The sequence below is a fragment of the Motacilla alba genome, chromosome 15 (genome assembly GCF_015832195.1).
Source record: "Motacilla alba alba isolate MOTALB_02 chromosome 15, Motacilla_alba_V1.0_pri, whole genome shotgun sequence".
Lineage (NCBI taxonomy): Eukaryota > Metazoa > Chordata > Aves > Passeriformes > Motacillidae > Motacilla > Motacilla alba.
The window spans coordinates 11,348,893-11,368,152 of NC_052030.1; the positions used below are offsets into that span (position 1 = coordinate 11,348,893).

Genomic DNA, 19,260 nt, shown 5'->3' on the forward strand with positions numbered 1-19,260 from the left:
GTTGTTGGGGAGGGGGTTGATGACAGGGCCAGGGCCGTGACAGGGTTGGTTGCAGGAAACTGGGCCTGAGCTGGGGGGAAGAGACAGGCAGTAAATTAGCTAAATGTGCATAAATATATCTGTATATACACATAAATATATATAGAGAGAGTCCTCTCTATGTATGTGTAGCCATATGTATCTGTGGTTCTGCATTTGCATATATATACATATATATATATATATATATGCATTTTTGCATATTTTATGTGCCTATACTGTTATGCACTATATATAAAATGTAATATATGAGATAATTATATTTTATATATATAAATATGTTGTTATAGATATATGATAGGTAATCTAGGTGATTTATAATATATATTAGTACATCCTAGGTACATGTTGCATATATATTATTATATATCTATCAGATAAAATATAGGTGTGTATATATATAAATATATAATAGGCAGCTATATATGATAGATAATATCATAGAGGTGATAAGACTGAAGCATTTAGAGCTCAGCATGACAAGGCAACCACAGCTGCTTTGCGTTTAGGTGGTGACTTTTGAGGATCCGTGTCATGTTCAGTCAACATTTACATCCCATCCCTCGTTACCCTCAGGCCCAATTACGATCAAACTTCACAAAAGCCCCAGTAAAACCCAGAGCTTTTCATCTCTGTGCCTGCCAAGAGGCTGTAGAGCAGTTTACAGGAATGACAAGAGGCTGTATCTCAGGTAAACACATTCATAAGCTATTCCTTTATTTATTTTAGTTGCGAAACAGTCTCGTGATGGCCGCGGCTTCCTGAGGTTACACATCCCAGCCTGCCTGGGCAGGTTGCTGGCTTTGTGGGCAGTGACAGCAGTGCCAGGGCTCGCTGTGTGGCACAGTGCAGTGCCCGGCCGGGCTCTGATCCTGCAGCTGCTGCCGAGGCCAGCCCAGCCCCGAGGTTTGTCCCCTGCTCGGCCCTGGGGTGGCTGCTGTCACATCAAGTGACAATGACACAGCAGTGACAGGGGCCAGCTCCCTGCTGAGTTTTGTTTCTTTCAGAGCCCTTTTCTCTCAAGGAAGTGCTTTCTGCAGTAGCTCAAGGGCTATTTATAGACAGTGATAAAGTTATATTTGCTGGGAGACTGACGTCACCCAGCCGCTCACACCATCCCATTTCATCCTGGAAATATTGATTTACCAGGAATGCAAACTTTTAAACTCCCACTACCCTAAGTCCAGCCACAGTCCGACTTAAAGGATTTGTTACATTTAAATAATTCAGAAATAAAATGCGGCTTTGAGATTGATGCTATGGCTAAATGGAACTTGTTTACCCCCACTGCTGTCACAGATTTACTTAAAACCATCCAGGGCAGATAATCAAAGATCTCAAAAAAGAGCAGCACAAATAAAAATAAGCTCTATAAATCACTTGAAATGTACTCCAAGTTAATTTTTGTACAAAAATTATTCTTACTGTCCAGTCTAATTTTTTTTTTCTTCAGTCCTATACTTTTTTGGAAAGTGTTTGCTATTTGTAGCTGACAAAAATATCAGAGCGACAAACTGTGTGTCTGCAGAGGTTTATTTTGAGATTCCATCATGACATCCTGTTGTGCAGGATCCAGTTTGCTAATTACTTTTAAATACCATTATTGTGGCTGTGGAGAGAGGAAGACGTTTCACTCCATGTGCTCCCGAGAACAAATTTTACTCAGAACCTGTAAGAGAAGCAGTGGGAAATAACCAAGTTGAGAAATAATCCACCTTCTGCTCCCTTCCACTGAGGTGAGTAAAGTACAATTTCTTTTTTCTCAAAGCAGCTTTCACGCAGGCTGTTCTCACAGCCCTCCTCTGGCTCCCTCAGTAGCCAAACCTCCAGTGGCCACAGATTAGTTTGAACACCAGCTCACGGAGCAGCTGCAGCTCAGCAACAGCAGCAACAGAGAGCAAAGCTGGCAAAACACAAGTGTCAGATCACTGGGGGCAAAAAGTGCATTGAAATGAAGCACACAAATAAAAAACAGGCTGGTGCAGGCTCTAGGAAGTCAGGTAAAGAAACCAAACCACAAAACTTCTGCCAAAGTATGTTTTTATGAGCCCTTGAAGCCACAAAAAGCAGCCAGTCCTTTGCAAGAGAAGTTATTTTTCTGCTGTGCCCAACCAGGCAAGAATCAGATGAGTTTGGGCAGCAGAGTATTTAGGGATGGTATTTCCTGAGTGACCCACTCAGAAAAATGACTGAGGTAACCCAGAAGCACCAGCTAATCAAATCATTTAACAAATGCTTCATGGCTATGCAGGTTTAAATGAAAACAAAAAAATTCAAAGCTGGTCTGGATTCCCCTCATACCGTGTGAGACAACACACCCCAGGCCAAAAGGCATTTCCAGCATTTTCTGCTCAGCCAGGTGGGCTCATTGCAGTGCTGAGAACTGGAGCCACTTTGTCACCTCCCATCCTCTGTGGCACCTCCCTCCCGGACTAACAAACCCCTCAGAAATTAGCCCAGCCCCAGCAGTGGTTGCTAGAATAACGTGCAGTTTTAAGTGCACGTAGCAAGGTGTGGGATTGTGTGGTGAGAAGGAAACATTTTTAGCTTTGAAGGAAAAAATAATTCCTACTCATCACCTACAGGAGTGCAGAAAAAGCACCTTTGAGTGGTTTGGAGATAATAAGCAGTATTTAAAAAATAGCTTTCAGCTTACAGCAGGATCCAGGCTATGCACTGGCACATCTCCCAGCCTCAGCAGCCTGGATTTGTCCTGCAGGTAGGGGGAAAATGGAGAGTGAGAGCACAGGCTGCCCAGGGCCAGCCTCCTCCAGGGACAAGGTGTCCTGGGGCACAGCCTCAGCAGGGCACCTCCAAAACTCCAGCAGAGACCCAAAATCTCTCAAAAACCCTCGAGCAACACGCCCAGTTCCTGGCGACCAAGTCTCAGAGAGGTGAAGAGGCAGAGCTGTAAAAGCCTGGCATGAGGGATGATTAATGTACAACCCGAGGGACTCAAATTACAGGAGCAAGGGTGAGGGGAGGACCTGCAGCCTCCAAAGCCATCTCCAGGGAAGGGACAAGCCAAGGCCACACGGACACCGCAGTGTGTCCCCAACAGGACACATTTTATTGTGGCATTTTGCTTTTTTTAACACCCAAGTGCCACCTGAGCAGGTGACAGAACAATCCCAGCCAGAACCTCTGGGGACACCAACCACAGGGAAGGGCCAGCAGAACCCCAGGGCTGGGACAGGCACAGCTGGAGTCCCACAGCTCTTCAAGCCACAAGACAGAGGAAATTCTTGAAGAGCTGAGCTGAGGAGCTGCAGCTTTTACATAACACCTTCCCCTGCCCTCGCCCACCTGCACTGAGTCAGCACAGCAGCTTCCCTCAGCTGCACTCTCCCTTTTCTGCAGGTTATCCAATCTCTGCAGCCACCACAAAGGGAAGGGATCAAGAAACAATGAAAAAAGGGAATTTCTTCCCCGATCAGTTATTCTGATTTCTATTTTGCATCACTGCTAAAGTGACAGGTATCACAGAAAATTACATCAGGTCTTTTCTGCCCTCTGACTCATATTCCTGAATGACTCTGCTTGACTCATTTCTCCTAACTTGGCTGATAGCTTTTTTTTTTTTTTTTTAAGAGAGGAAAATCTTAGCTTTCTCCCTTCAGCCTTTCCAGGTGATTCTGAACATCCCCACAAATTGTAGGAAATTAGAAGGAAAGCAAAGGGGTTTTACCTGACAGACAGCCCACCCACCTCACTGCCCTGACTACAACATGTGACATCTGCTGTGAGCAAACCCATCCTGTATCAGCTCCACACAAAATGGACTCCTTAGATCCAGTCACTGAAAACACAGCCAACAGATTTACTGTGAATAATTGAAGCATTTTGCAATTTTATGTTTTACATCCACCTAGAACTGTGTTTCTATTGCTACAGAAAAAAAAACCATTAGGACTGAAAGTCATTCATATAACTGCACCACGAGTGAACGGAGCCACAAGGGGACAGGACACCAAGAGATATGCTATTTTATTTAAAATTAGAACACAGTAGATAACAGAAAGACTTATTATGCAAACAACTCCACTGTATGTTCACAACTTGCTCAGCATATAAAGCTGCCCCTTATGAAGACAGTCCAGGATCACACAGAGGAACTGTTGAGGCACAGGACGACTCTGCCCCCTCTGAGCTCCACGGGAGGCTAAAAGAATTGCAGGTCTGAGCTCTGCATCTACGCCGTGATTCCAGTTTGGGAGGGCAGAGAAGTCCCAGGAGAGGTGGAGGCCGAGGCTGTGGAGCTTGGGGCAGGAACGGGCATGCTGACCTCGAGCAGCCGGTGCCCAGGTGCCTCCTGGCAGCCCAGGGCAGCTCCTGTTGCCTCCAGAGGTGACCTGTCTGGATCAGCTGTGCTGGAACCGACTCCACCTTCTCTGGGAGGAGCCCCGAGTGCAGTGAGACCCGGCCAGAGTCAGAACTGCAGCCCCGGCTCCAAGTCCCAACCCACAGAGCCCCACATAAGAGACTGGCACAAACAATGCTGCCCAAAGAGAGCGTTTCCAATGCTACCAACACTCTAAAGCCGTGTTACACTTTGTATTTAAAGGATTTTTCTCCACTCCAATTGCTTTGGGGAAGTATATGCTATTTGTAGCAGACATCAAAAATCCTTTTTTTAATATATATATATATATTTTAATTTTTTTTTGGCAAGCATCGTGAGCCACCCCCTCTCAAGTCTCAGCTTGCCTATGGCATTTTAATCTCACTATCTTATAAACAGTGCAAATTAGTACAATTCTAAACATCCTAGCCAGAGCAGAATTAATTTATTAGCTATAACAGAACAGGAGAAGCTGTTGAAGGGCAACAGGTTGAAAGCACTGACACAGCTCTTGCCAGGTTAGTGTTTCGTCAAGTTTGTTGCTGAAAGGACTGAACAGCTTTCCACAGTCATTCTTCTCCTTTGCCCCTAAACATCACCAGCAGTCAAGTAAATATTTACAGTTTGTGTGCACACACACACACAAAATTAATGGCAAAACGTTTTCCATGAGCAGCTGGACTTCAGTTATGAGCTTGCAATAACTGAAACATCACATTAGTTACATCAGCCATGTTCAAACTTACCCATCAGTGAAGGCAACTTGAAGCTTACAAATAGCAGATACAGCTGTTTTTTCTGAAGTATGAGGGTCAGTTTTTGTATAAGTCAGTGCTCTCGAAGAGCCCTTAAAATAGAGTTAAGCAATGGCCATTCAAATGATAAAAATGCAAATATCCTAGAATTACAATCACAAGTAGTGATCCTAAGGCACATCAGCCACATGCATATGCAATAATGCATTGTTTTGCTTTCAGACAAAAAAACTGCATTAGCTTTGTCTGTATTTAGTGTGCACAAGAGGTTGTTTTTAGATAAAGTATCCCTGAAAGGTCATTGTTATCACAAAAGTTACCAAAAGACAGAAGATTTAACAAGTAGTAAAAATATTTCTGGACTACTAATACCAATAAAGTCTGATACATAAAATGCAGTGCAAATTCACCATACACTTACCTATCACCCCCATCACTTCTGAGGAGTTCCAACCCTCAGAAAAAAAGTTGGCACCTGATAAGTGTAAAAGATACCTGGTTGTTTTTATGAAATCTTAGCAAAACTGAATTGGGAGTGTTTTAGAGTTTTTGTGTAGCAGGCTCAAAGTATGGATTTCTGTACTCAGACACCACCCCGGTAGCCCCCACCCGCTTTAATTCTTTCTAGGACACAAACCATTTCTACAGCAGACTCATGTTTAGCATCCAGATACAACAGCTGCCACCCAATACCAGCACTAACAGCACAGCAAAGTTACTTTGAAACGAGTCAGAATTAACCATGCTTAGACAAAGCTTCAGTGAGAAAATAATACCAAGAAAAGATATCACACTATTAAAAAAAAAACAAACAAAAAACAACCACATCCTGTACCAGCACTAGATTACAGAAAAAACACAACTTTGCAAACAAATCCAATGCACATTGCTTCACAAAATCCCCCATCTATAAAAACTTGCCAGACTTCCACTGGGGAATTGGTTCAGATGCCAATAACACTGACCAACCTCCTGCCCTTTGCAGAAGGCAAAACAAGCCAAATGACCATATTTATATTTTCAGAATCGAGAGCTTCCTGTTATGAGCTTAATTTCAGATTAGTATTTGCTAACCACCACACTCCAGAGGAAATGATTAAGGGACAATCCAGGTCTTACATAAAGAAAAAAAAAAAAGATATTCTATTCTGACTGATGTTTGTAGTACAAACTTCCAAACAATGTCGTGCCTTCCAGCACAGTGATACCAAAATAACTGAAATAACCAGGGGCTTTGACAGATTCTGGATTGATTACAAATTCACAGACACATTCTGTGCAAACAACAGGGGTTAAAATCTGCCTCCCCCAGAGCTGGATTAAAATACCAGCATGTGTCTGTACCTCAGGCTTCAAGAGTCACATTGAGAGTGAAATCTGAGCTGCCTAAAAAGCCTCTCCCGTCCAGGGGCAGAAGTTAAGAACAGATTCTGTAAGATGCCAACAGCCACCATGGGCTTCAAAAGGCTTTTCTTTTTTGCCTACTTGCAGAGAAACATTAACTGCAAATTCCAGATAGATACACATGCCCCAAACTGCAAAACTAAATGAAACGGGAAAGTTAAAAGTAGTTCTGCCAAGTGAGAGACACAGTTAAGGGATAAAATGAAATTGTGGAAATTCAAGTGGGCAATTACATGTGAAAATCCAGTATTTGATTAAGAAAATACCCTGCCTAGATTCCTGGAATCACATGGTAGCAAAAGCTAAGCACCTGTGTAAAAAAATCATTTCTGTATCCAAGGTGTGGAAAAGGAGGAAAAAAACAACCATTAGAAAGAGTCTTAACAGGCAAGGAAATAAAACTGCCTGGTAAAGTGTCTATAAAACCCTAAACTGGCTCTACAAACAGTTTAGTTTCATTTCAAGAGACCAGGACTTTGAGGGTATCGAGCTATTTAGGAGTGGGAGTAGTGCCTACTTTGATTACACACTAAGGTAACAACTGAAATGCAGAAATGAAACTCTTGTCATTTTCCCTGTCTAAACCCCCCCAAGGTGTTCTGACAGGAGTTTCAGCTCAGTGAGCTCTGAAAACACCGTGCACCTGGGCCTGGGTGCAAAAGGATGCTGAGGGGGGTCCTGGGCACAGCCCCTGCCCAGCAGTCAGATGTGGTTGTTACCAGCCCAACACTGTCACGGAATTCCTCAGAGGGACAACCAGCTCCCCGTTTGCCACACACACATCCAGCTGCCAGGGGAATACATCGGAACGCGGGAGGACGCTGATTTACCATCACTGAGGAATTCAGAGCGTGATCTGTTTGTAACATCAGCAAATCCACTGCGAGTGCCTTCCCAGTCTGATGGACTTACAGAATTTAGACCTCATCACCTTCCTAGGAAAACCTTGTCACCGCTAACCTTTGCAAACAGACATCATCACATTTAGCAAAGCAACTGCAAACCTCTGTGCCACAGCTCGGCCTTTGTGCTCCATTGTGCAAAGAACAGAGGCTTCCCATTGCCTACAGCAAGTCTCTGATGGGGGAAAAGGAAATAGAAGCACCAATACGTAAGTCAGGCGCACCCGAATATTTACTGGAGGATAAAGCCAGGATGTGGCGGAAGGCGAGGTGGTCTCTGGGGAAGAGGTGGAGGATAGGGTGGCACAAACTGAGCCGGGCATCCCGCCGGTGGCATCTGGCTGGTGGGCTGGGCCGCTCCCGGCCGAGGCGGGAGGGGAGGGTACGGAGCACCTGGGTAGCACAGAGCCGGGCCCGAGCCCGCGGCAGCGAAGGGAGTGGGGAAGCGTCCGGCCGGGCCCGAGGGAGGCGGCGGGGGCGGGATCCGCCGCGGCACCACCGACGGAGGAGGGTTTGCATCCGCCTTGTAGGGATCGGCGGGGGCTGCCGCGGGCTCGGCTGCCCTCGGCTGCGCCGGCGGCTGAACCTGAGGAAGTCTCTGTCCCTTCAGCACCATTTCCTGCAGCTTCTCGATCTTCACCCGGCGCAGGTGAGCCAGCTTCCTCTTGCTCTGGTACTCGTCGATGAAGGAATCCAGTGGTATTTCTCCATCAAGGAACCTTTCTGCCATATTCTGTCAAATACAGAACATTCTCTTAGGAAACAGCCTACTGCAACAGAATCTAAATGGCTCACATCCCAAAAATAGCAGCATTTTGCCTGTGATTTTCCAGCTGGCATATGGAAGATGACTGGCATACTGAAGAATTCTGAGCAGAACTTCGAGTTACTCATTACTCAGAAGCACTGAGAGTTAAATATCACTTCTGCATAAATTTATACTGAAGTAACAGCAATAAAAACATCTGAATCTCGCTCTGAACGTTCCCCTGATCACCAGAGATGGGAACAAACCAAGTCCAGCAGCTTCCCAGATTGCCAGCTAAGCTGAATTACAGCTCAGTGCTGCCTGAATGCCAACAGAAACACTGGCAACTCTGTGAGACTCAGCACAGAGATTATTGCTAAGTCAGGCTTAAGACTCACCCTTACTTGTGGCTTGGGGTAAATGATGTTTAATAATTGAGAGCTGAACAAACATAAAATCACTAAATTCAGCTTGTCCTGGGAATGTCTTTTTAGGATCACAACTCAAGGCTAATAAGCACTTTTTTTTCCTCCTGATTAATCACAGAAAATGCCTGCATGCAAATCAGCAAACAAAACCAAACACTCCCATTATTCTGAAGTCACACCAGCCTTCAAGCACTTGTGTGTCAGCAAGTGGTGACCACTGGCACCTGCACAGACACACTGAAATCACAATGGGATATTTCACCAGAAACACTGCAGCAAAAGCAGCACAGGCACAGGTTTTTTTAATTAGGCTACTAATTGACATTTATTATAAAGTAATACATGTACCAGGCAAGCCCCATTGAAAAAAAAAGAGTCCACATTTTTAAACTCTACAAGTTTGAAGGCAAAGCCAAGGAACTAAGAGGGTTTGCCTATCTTTTCTAAAAAAGAGCACTTTCTCTCTTGAACTGCAAAGATGTTAAGAGTAAAAAAATCACTCAGATAAAAAAGAAATGAAATTGCTGGAATCAAATAGCTGCTCCCTGAAGCTCAAAGCAGAGACAAGTCCATATTGTTAAAAATACTCCTTGATCTGCTCAGCTCAGCACTGGAAGGTTCTGGTGATGGGTGAAGGGGCAGAATTGGGGAGTTCTGTCATTACCTCTGTGTCTTCCTCAATCTTGGCCCCCTCAGTCTGCAGCAGGGCCAGCAGGGTCTCCAGGGAGGCATTACTGGATTGTCTGTCTGCAAAGGCACAGGAAGGACAGAAAATGACAGCAGGCCCTAAGAGACTTGGAACTACACAACAACCTCCAAGGCACATCTGCACAACCAGCAGCCTCTGCAGCTCCACACAGGGTGATGCACAGTAAGAAATATATTAACAGTTCAGGAGTATTGTCAGAGTGCTAAGAGCTGAAATGTAACTCCAATTATATATTTATAATATTGAAAAATACTTCAGCAAGTGCAGTATCAGATGTACAATATATTTCAGTATGAACGTTAAATGTAATATTCCATTTGATTCGTAAATAGTTAGTAAAAATTCAAAGTGTTTTACTCTTTAGCAAGGTAACTGAAGTTGATAATTTAGAGAAGAGTAGGTCAGGAACAGGTGGGTAACAGGAAGAACCCACAGTATCTGTTACTAGGTGTGACAGTCACTTAATAAATCATCAGAAGTGTGATCTATTTCAGCACTGCACAAGAATGACATTTCACTTTGTACCCTAATTCACACAGCTAAAAATGAGACACCAATAATCAAACAACAAACAGGCAACAGATTTACATTCACTTAAAAAACAGCAAATCATAATTGTCAGCAGCCAGTGTTACCTAGTTTTGTTTTCTTTATCTGGTATGCTTCAAAAAGAACTTGCAGCTCTTGATATTTCTCAGTTAGATTTGATTTTAGAGACTCCAGCTTTGGCTGGTACAGGAGATTTCCCTCTGCCAGACTTCGGTTGCTGGCAAGAGTCATGTCCTTGCTGTGCTGAACATTTTGGGCCTGGATATAAATTAAAACAAAAAAAAAAAAAGTGTGTGAAATGACAGTGAAATTATTAAGCAAGACAAAATGAGACTTTGAAAACTTTTACATAAACAAGAGAAGTATGTAAGAATTAGTGCTGCAGCACTGGACAGATAAAGCAACAGTTCTTGAAAAAATCTGAATTCCAGCAGTGAGACACAATGGGTGCAGAAGAATATCACCCCTTATCTTGGTAATGTGTAAAAAATAAGGATTGCATTGTGACTGTTCCTTCTCCAGAATATTCTTCCCCAAATGTGTTACACCAATCCTGGATTAATGCCAAAGCCTTCATTTTTTTCAGTTTAATCCTTCTGCTTAACAGTTCCTAGCCTAAAGAAAAAGTGACAATTCTCACACACCCAAGATTCAGCCAGATTCCAGTTTGCTCACACTCACACATGCTCAGGATTTTATCCAGAGAGCCTTCAGGAGCTCTGGGAGAGCTGAGTGTTTGGAAAGTCTGCCCTGGGTGTCACATTAGATTCATTAAAATAGTCAGACATCAAAAGGGAAAAAAAAAAACAACAACCAAGGGTTTGATTTCAGATTCTCAGGCTGAATGAACGAGTGGAATAGTCCTCCCAGGGCACCACAGACTAATTCCATTGAGCTGCCTTCAAAACCAACAGGAGTTTGGCACATTTTTGTGACCTCCTCCATCCACGGGCCCCCTCTAGTCCAGGTTATCCCTGTTCAGCTGCTCCCAAGCACAGCCCCTGCAAACAGCCACAGAGCTCGCTCCCGCCACACTCCTGGGGGGACACAGAGCCACACCCCACCAACAGGAGGAGAGGAAACCCAAATGAGCTGTTTAACAGCCCCAGAAAAGGTCAGCATCGAAATCCAGGTGTTTTTCCAAGCACAGCAACTGTCTTTGAGAGCAATTACTTCCTTTTGTAATATTGATATGCTACTTTAATTTCCTAAATTCAAAACTCGCTTGGTGTGACTCAAACCCTTCTGTCCCCAGATACTGACTGCTCTTCAAAAACCAAAGCTTCACTCTCACCCTGTTCTTGCCAAGTCACTTAAAAACCCTACAACAACCACCAAGGATAATGCAGAGCCCTAAATTCTGCATCAATCCCAATTCTACTCCGAATTCTGAAATTCAGAAATTACACTTTCAATATTGTTCTGTCTCCTCAAGCCTAACAGCCCTATGCTTGTGCTCAGTGTGGATCTTTTCAAAGAATAAAAAGAAAGTTCTCTTCTTACCTTTGAATCTAATGCAAAATAATTTAAATTAAACTGGTTTCCATTTGTTTATTCTCATATAATCTGATCCTGTTAGGACTGTTGCTTTCAGAAAGCTGAAGTCCCCCTGTTTTACATTTTTTAAAAAAGAATTATGAAGAGAACTAAAACACACAGGCTTTAACAGCTTAATTAGTGGCATCCAACTCTTACCAACCCCCTGCCATCACCACAAGCCCTGGCTGCCTCCTGAACTGCCAGCCAAGGAAAACTGTGTGCAAAAAGATTGATGGCTTCTGGAGCCTCTTTCACCATTTTAATGAGCTCACTACTTCCTCAGCAGATTCAGTATTTTCACTGCTTGGGAGGCTGATTTCTCATGTCAGAGCAGGTGCACAGTCAGTCAGGAGAGAGTGGTTTAATGAGTGAACTTTGATCTCTCTTTCAGGATGAAGATGATGTCCATTTACTCAGGGCAGAGAAAAAGCCAGTGGACACAAACCTCTAAGCCTTTCAAGAACACAAATACCAGGAAAAGGAAGCTTTTACTATAATCATTTATAGCAAAGAGGAGGAGGTAGAACTCCAAATAAGCAGAGTAAGAAAAGGCTTCCTAAAGTCAGATGAGACTTTTGTGATGTTGTCCCTTCCTCAAGTGTCAGAATATTTCTCAACAGGACCAGGCAGGAGGAAGAGGCAACAAATTCCCAACCTTTCATAACGATCTGCTGAATAACTTTACTTTTGAATCTTTTCCAATGTGTGAAGATGAGTAAATAGCACTATGCATGATGTATCTGACTCTCAAAAATGAGAAAAACGTGACAAATGTGATCTGCCTACCTCTAAGGCAGAGTGACAGCCTGTCCTTTGCACCTGATATCTAATAATTATGGACTAGACAGAGCTTTAGCAAAAGTGTTAAAAATACTTCTTTTAAACTGAAGAAGTTAAGGTATTTGTAATTGTACTTTAAGTTATAGTGCTTGAAATGACACAGGACTTAATGACTAAACTTCCTCCATATCAGAGCATTTCTGAGAAGGGCATATTTTTTCTAACAGAAGTTGATCAAAAATGGTAATTGACACTTAATGATGAATTAAAATGTCACTCCTGAAGTCTTCACTGCCAGCATTGCTCTGTGTCAAATCTCTTTTAACAATGCACACTTGGAGAGATGAGAAACTTGAATCTCACCCAAAACCATGAGAAGAACCAGTTCCTCAGATAGAAAGCAAACTTAGGAATGATGTTTAATGAAGCTTAAGGAGGAGCTGGGGAAGACCCATGCACTCGTTTCAGGACACTGAAATATTTCATGTCACTGAGAGAATTTTGAAGTCTCTGAATTCTGTTTCACAAAGAGAACAGATATAATCCCAGAGCAATGGAACTTGAATACAGTCACAATCTATAAACCAGAATAATCTCTGTCACTGATGTTAAAGTCTGTGCAGAAACCTTACAGCAACTGTTCCACTACGATTGGAATTTAATTCAAGAAATCAGAAAGCAAACACTGTTCAGTTTGCCTAAAGAGTGCTGCAGAAAAGCTTTCTAAAAATGAGTAATTTAAAACTAAAAAAAAAAACAAACCACAAACCAGCTGCAAAATCATCCAAGGGTCGAAGGCACAGTCCAGCATGAGCAGTCCATTAAGATTATCAGTGCAGCACAAAGCATGCTTTCAGCATCCATTCACAGCTCTCCACAAGCCCAAGACAAAGGCTGAGGCAGGAATAAATCCAACAAAAGGTATTTTGTTGTCACGTGTGACAAAAAATGTGCATTAGCAGGGAACTGCTCCTGCACTGGCTGTTCACCTGCCCACTGGAAGTGTGAGGAAAAAAGTTATTTAGAGATAAAAGTCAGGAGCATGGGAGTGCAGCAGAATTCCTAACAAGACTCTTCAGGTCATGAGCACTTCAACAGGCAGGAAATGTTAATCTGAAACCAGATGAAAATACCAGTCAGAATCATGAGACACAGTCAGACAGGACAATATTAAGGAGAATATATGACCTTTTTTTTAAAAACTGCTAAGCTCTCAGTGTGAATTCTGAATGGGACAAATAGGGCAATCATACTGAGCTGCTTATAAGGGGATTTTCTTGGTACAAGGATTGCTCACTCCTGAGCAGACCACTCATCACCAAACTGCTGCAAGAAAATGAAGCCATGGACACACAAAGGTTATTAAAAACAAAAGTCACGGTTCATGCAGCACTGCAGAACTTCAGCTGCTTAAAAATTAATTTCTTTAATGGACATCATTTGAATAATTTTACTCAAGGATTTATTTAATGAGCATTTCCAAGAGCAGGCAGCAGCCACTGCTTTGGGAATTTAGAGTCTACTACTTTTATGAACTGCAGCTTTGTTTCATCCCACTTTTAAAAAAAGAAAAAAAAAAAAGGCAGGATAAAATTAAACCAGAACTAGTACTAGCTTAGCAACATCCGTACTATAAATGTTGATCCCTTACTCCAAAAGAATGGTTTGCAGCAAGAGTTATTTGTGTAAAACGTCTCTGAGAAGCGTCACCCTGGTTCATCCAAAAGCACATTCCCAGAGGAGCTGCCTCCTGAGAAACGGAGCGATCCTGACTACCCACAAAATCCATCAGGAGCTGCTCTAATTACAAGCTTGCTCTGGTCAGCACCGCAGAGAGGAGTCTCTGGTACCTTTGAGAAAAAGTCTCTTAAGGAGCTATAAATAAAAAGCAGCTTTGTGTGGCATGGTTTAATTGCTTTGTACATAGGGCACATCCGTGGTAGGTTTAGATTTCTCCAGCCTCTATCGTTCCCACATTCTCTTTCACTTACACATCCTTGTAAATTAAGAAGAAAATAACTGGGAAGTATAAAGATGCACACATTTGGAGTGTCAAATTAACCCCTGAAACAGGAGCTGACAGGTGCAGAGTAGGAGAAGAGACTTCTTTTACAGAAGATTTAGGAGTGCTTTTCATCAAGGACTCGTGAATAATAATACACCCCCTAATAACATCTGTTCTGTAATAAATATTAAAACATACTGCAAAGTAATTAGATTGGCTAAATTTAGCTCTTCTGATCACTTGAAAATGACAAAATAAAGCTTAGAAGGTAAGCTGCAGTTCCTAGACATTTCTTGCAGAGGGAAGACACTCAGCACTGCAATTTGCACTCCTCAGACACAGACAGGTTACTCATTTGATGCTCAGCTAGAAAAGAAAAATCTGTAGTTGTCACCAAGTCTAATTCCTAACTTTGCAACTAAATTTCATGTTTGGCCAACAAGAACATGACCACTTGCACAATGTGGTTTCAGGACAGGAGGAGGAATCCAAGAAATCTGGGCATGAATGCACATAGTTTAACTTGGACTTTCTGCCCGGCAGGATCTGTTCAATCAGCTTTTGAGAGAAGGACTATGCTCAAAAAATTCCTTTTGTGCTTGCCAGTGCACTCTGAAATGCTGGAATGAGAAGAAGGCAATACATTTCTGACTTCTTGATTTCCCATAATTAAGGTATTGAAAAGCAAACAGTTTTTGGCCATGGAACCTCAGCAGTCAGTAACACAATACTGCACTGCTACAGAAGTGATGCTCCAGGAGACAAAAAGAAAATTCACTTTCACAGGGAAATTCATCAAATCATCACCGGTGTCAGGTCACAAATTCTCTCATCTGTGCTTTTTAGGGTTATCTCACCGAGACTGACTTTTATGAACAAATTACTTTTATGATCTTGCCACAGCAGGGAGTTTGGAACCAAATGATCTTTCAGGTCCCTTCCATCCCAAACCATCCAGGGACTGTCTGTTTCATGAAGATGGATGCTGTCCATGCACTGCAGAGATCAACCTGAGAGGTGATAAAAAAAAACCCCTCCTCAGTTTTAGAAGACTGGGAGTACCAGACAAGCAGCTTCCTTCCTTTTTCTGGCAGACAAGATGTTTGCTGTTCAAACCCAGCCTCAGACAGGAAAAGAAGCAGCTCAGCTCTGATGCCATGGTGTCACACACCTGGGGACACACGTGCAGGACACTCTGCCAGCACACCACGCCGTGGGCACGCACAGACACGCACCCCCACAAATCCTGCTCAAATGCCACACAGGATGCATTCCCTCTAAGGCTGGAAGTGCCTATTTTTAGCTGTCAGCAAGAAAGCCAAGTGGTTTTTCCAAATCCTCCTCCTCTGTGAACAAAACATTGGGGTTTGAGCTGGGTTTCCCTTGCAGCAAGGAGAACAAAGGGTTTTTTTTTCAATTGTGGAATAATCTGCTTTAACCAACCGTGCCACTGAAAATGCAAGTGACCTCAGAGAAATGACTCAGGAATTGTGATTTAGATAGCATGTCACAGTAAAATCAGGAATTTAAGGACTTTGGAATAACCCCACAAGGTGGATACATATGGACCGGCAGCCAAGCAGCAGTGAGGTCACCATGGTGCCTCCTGAATGCTCAGGATTTCCCTCTCTCCCTCTTCCTGCCACACACTTCCAGTGAAAACTCAGGTCTCAGCAGCACACGCAATAAACAACTCAGTGAAGGCAAAAACAGGAGGAGGAAGAAATATTCAAGCATGGCCAATTCCTTCCAAGATGGGTAAACACATTTCTAGCTGAACAGACTCCAGGAAAAGCCTCCCCATCCAATAAAAGAGGATTACAGCAGACAGCAGCACAGCCCTGTTTCCACACAGCCCGAGCACCTCCAAACCTGGCCACACTTTCCAAACACCACAAAATATTCCCTCGGGCCCGCAGAACTTCACTCTGCAATTTCAAAGCCTTAAGATGCCAACGAAAGAGGAAAACCTGAGGGTCAATATGGGTTGGTTGCGTAGAGGGGAAGGATTTTTTCTACTGAGGTCATGAGGTTCTCTGTCACTTCTGACCTACAGTCTTAAGTCTACAGTGACAAAGAAATTATAATGAAGAGCCCACGTCCCTTGTCAGGGTCACTCTGGAAGCAGCAGCACTGTACTCTTCACATCTTCACCAAGTTAAGCCCATTACAGCCCGCTGAGTTTCCTTAAATAGGTTTTATTCAGCAGGGTGCTCCTGCCCCCAGCAAACCCAGAGCTCTCTGCGTGTTCTACTTTCCACAGCACCGCCTGTTTCTTCTAAGTTCTCAAAATATAGGCTCGCACAAAAAGTTATTGTGGCTGCCCCACTCTCAGAAATCTATTGGCACAAAGTTCAAAATCCAAATTGTTGCTTAATACAGCAAATAAATTCCCCAGGACACCTCATCAACTCAGCTCCAGCCTTCAGTGGGCCTCTCCTTTGATAATTCGGCTCGAGGTGATCCAGAACAATTTCCTCAGGAGCACCAAAAGGGCCAGAATCTTAGTTTGAGGGAACACAGTTATAATTGATTTCACTTAATAAACTTAAGCTTCTTTCTCAAGAACACGTTGCCACTGTTTTTCTTCTCCTGAGGCTTTTGTCCTCTAATTTAAGAAAACAAATAAAACCCCAATAAATACAGGACCCAGAGAAGCAGAGCACATTTTTTTTTCTTTTAAAGTTTTCATACATATAGTTTCATCTTATTCGCTCTTATCTGACTAAGAGTAAGATTCTTTCAGGGACATCTGTGGCCAAATAAACCCAGAATGGTCTCGTATCTGAACTGTAACACACAGTGTCCACTGGCACATAGAAAAGCCAGTTAAAGACAACCACAGCCAGAGGAAGAAAACAGGCTCCTATTTTGTTTTAAGAATCACAGATCCAAAAGCACGACTTAGAGCCTGATGCACTGACAAAGACACTTCGAACAGGCAAAACAAGCAGCAGAAAAGCCTGACAGCCCTCGCTGCGCCCAGCGTACCAACCGAGGCACACAGAAATCTCTTTCACATTGTTTTGAATTCACCCTGGCAAAATCCTTCACCGCGGCCGAGGCACAGAACAAGGGCTGTGCGAACGGAAAAGCTGATCCCACCTCCGGGCCGTCACTGCCTCCTAATTCAGTGGCTGAATTAATTCAATTTCGCCTTTTCAGCCCGCCGAGCCCTCACCCCTCGTACGGCACCCAGCGGGCACCGATCCCCCCGCCGCGGGCCGAACAAAAGGCCGGGAGGGCCGGGGCCGGGAGAACGAGGGCCGGGGGCGGCAGCGAGGGGGAAGCGAGCAAGGGACCGGCAGCGCTTCCCGCAGCCCCGGGGGCTCCTCACGCACCGGCAGCTCCACGGCGGGGCCGAGACCGCCCGGCGGCTCCGGAGAGCGGCGAGTCACGGACCCCCCACCACCGAGCGGCACCGGGGACCCGGCGGGCTGAGGGGGGCGGCCCGAGGAGAGGCCGCGGCCGGGGGAAGTACGAGGCAGCCCCCTCACCTCTTCCATCTCGCGGGCCATGTCCTGGAGCTGCTCCTCGTCGTCCAGCAGCGCGCTGAGCTCCTGCAGGCTCAGCGCCTCCAGGCGCCGCGCGTCCAGCGCCATCCCGGCCCCGCTCCCGGCCCCGCCGCCGTTCCCGCCCCGGCCCCGGACCGGAAGTGCCGCCGCGGTCTCGCCCCGGCCCGGCGGGCACCGCCCTCAGCGCCCCCTGCCGGGGGGGCGTGTCGGGGCGTACCACGGGGGCTGCGCGGCGGGAGGGGGGCGCTGCTGGACGGAACCAAAGGGGCCTGGGAAAGGGGGCCGCGGTGGCTGAGCGGGCTCCGGCTGAGGGGAGCCCCTGTGAGGGGGTGAAGCCCCTGTGAGGGGGTGAAGCCCCTGTGAGGGGGTGAAGCCCCTGTGAGGCGGTGAAACCCCTGTGAGGGGTCCGTGGATGAAGCCCCTCCATGGGCTGAGCCGTGGCTGAGCGGCCCCCGGCTGAGGGGAGCCCCTGTGAGGGGGTGAAGCCCCTGTGAGGGGGTGAAGCCCCTGTGAGGGGGTGAAGCCCCTGTGAGGGGTCCGTGGGTGAAGCCCCTCCATGGGCTGAGCCGTGGCTGAGCGGCCCCCGGCTGAGGGGAGCCCCTGTGAGGGGGTGAAGCCCCTGTGAGGGGTCCGTGGATGAAGCCCCTCCATGGGCAGAGCCCCGCACAGAGCGAGCTTTGTGTGCTGCGCTCACGTGAGGCGCTCGGAGTCCCGAGGGATCGGTCACTGAGGTTGGAAAAGACCTCTGAGATCATCGAGTGCAGCTTGTGACCGATCACCACCTTCTCCAGCAGACCGCAGCCATGAGGGCCACGTCCAGTCGTTCCTTACACACGTCCAGGAGTGGGGACTCCTGGGCAGCCCTTTTCGATGTTTTATCACCCTTTCAGTTAACAAATTCCTCCTGGTGTCCACCCTGAGCCTCCCCTGGCCCAGCCTGGGGCCATTCCCTCTGCTCCTGTCCCTGTTCCCTGGGAGCACAGCCCGAACTGTGGAGGCTGTCCCCTCCTGTCAGGAGCTGTGCAGACCCAGAAGAGCCGCCCTGAGCCTCCTTTTCTCCAGGCTGATCCCCTTTCCCAGCTCCTTCAGCCTCTCCTGCAGCTCCAAACCCTTCCCCAGCTCCATTCCCTCAATTCATCCATGGAGGCCCCAGAAGTGGCCGCAGGACTCAGGTGTGTCCCCAGGGGTGCGGCTGTGGGACACTCAGAGGTGGGACAGGTCCCTGGGATGGCTCAGACGGTGCCCTGTACCTGCAGGACGGAGCTGGCTCCCAGAGAGCCTTCCCAGCCCCACCTGCACACAGCTCCTGCCTGAAGTGCCGTAGCCACTCGTGGCCTCCTTTGTTTAAAACTCCCCAGCTGTAAATTCGGAAGGAAAATCAGTTAGATTGAACTCGCATTTCCTTACCCAGGTTGGGACTTGGCTGGAGTAAATCTCAAAAGAGTGATTGCATTATTGTTCTCAAGCCTAGGCTGAATAGTTATTTAGGTTAAAAATAGCTAAAAAGCATATCTGGCCAAGCTTTGGTGCTAGGCCATTTCATCC

At 45.6% G+C, this 19,260-nt stretch overlaps 1 protein-coding gene across 1 annotated transcript; it reads right to left on the bottom strand.

The window, feature by feature from the left end:
• Positions 1 to 4,008: 4,008 nt before the first annotated feature.
• On the bottom strand, positions 4,009 to 17,844 carry VPS37B (VPS37B subunit of ESCRT-I). The gene is made up of 4 exons (XM_038152656.1): positions 17,698 to 17,844; positions 9,963 to 10,134; positions 9,283 to 9,365; positions 4,009 to 8,175 (listed from the first exon to the last, which is right to left on the bottom strand). The coding sequence occupies exons 1-4, from the start codon at positions 17,800 to 17,802 to the stop codon at positions 7,675 to 7,677; spliced, it is 861 nt and encodes a 286-aa protein (XP_038008584.1). The 5' UTR covers positions 17,803 to 17,844; the 3' UTR covers positions 4,009 to 7,674.
• Between the last annotated feature and the right edge of the window lie 1,416 nt (positions 17,845 to 19,260).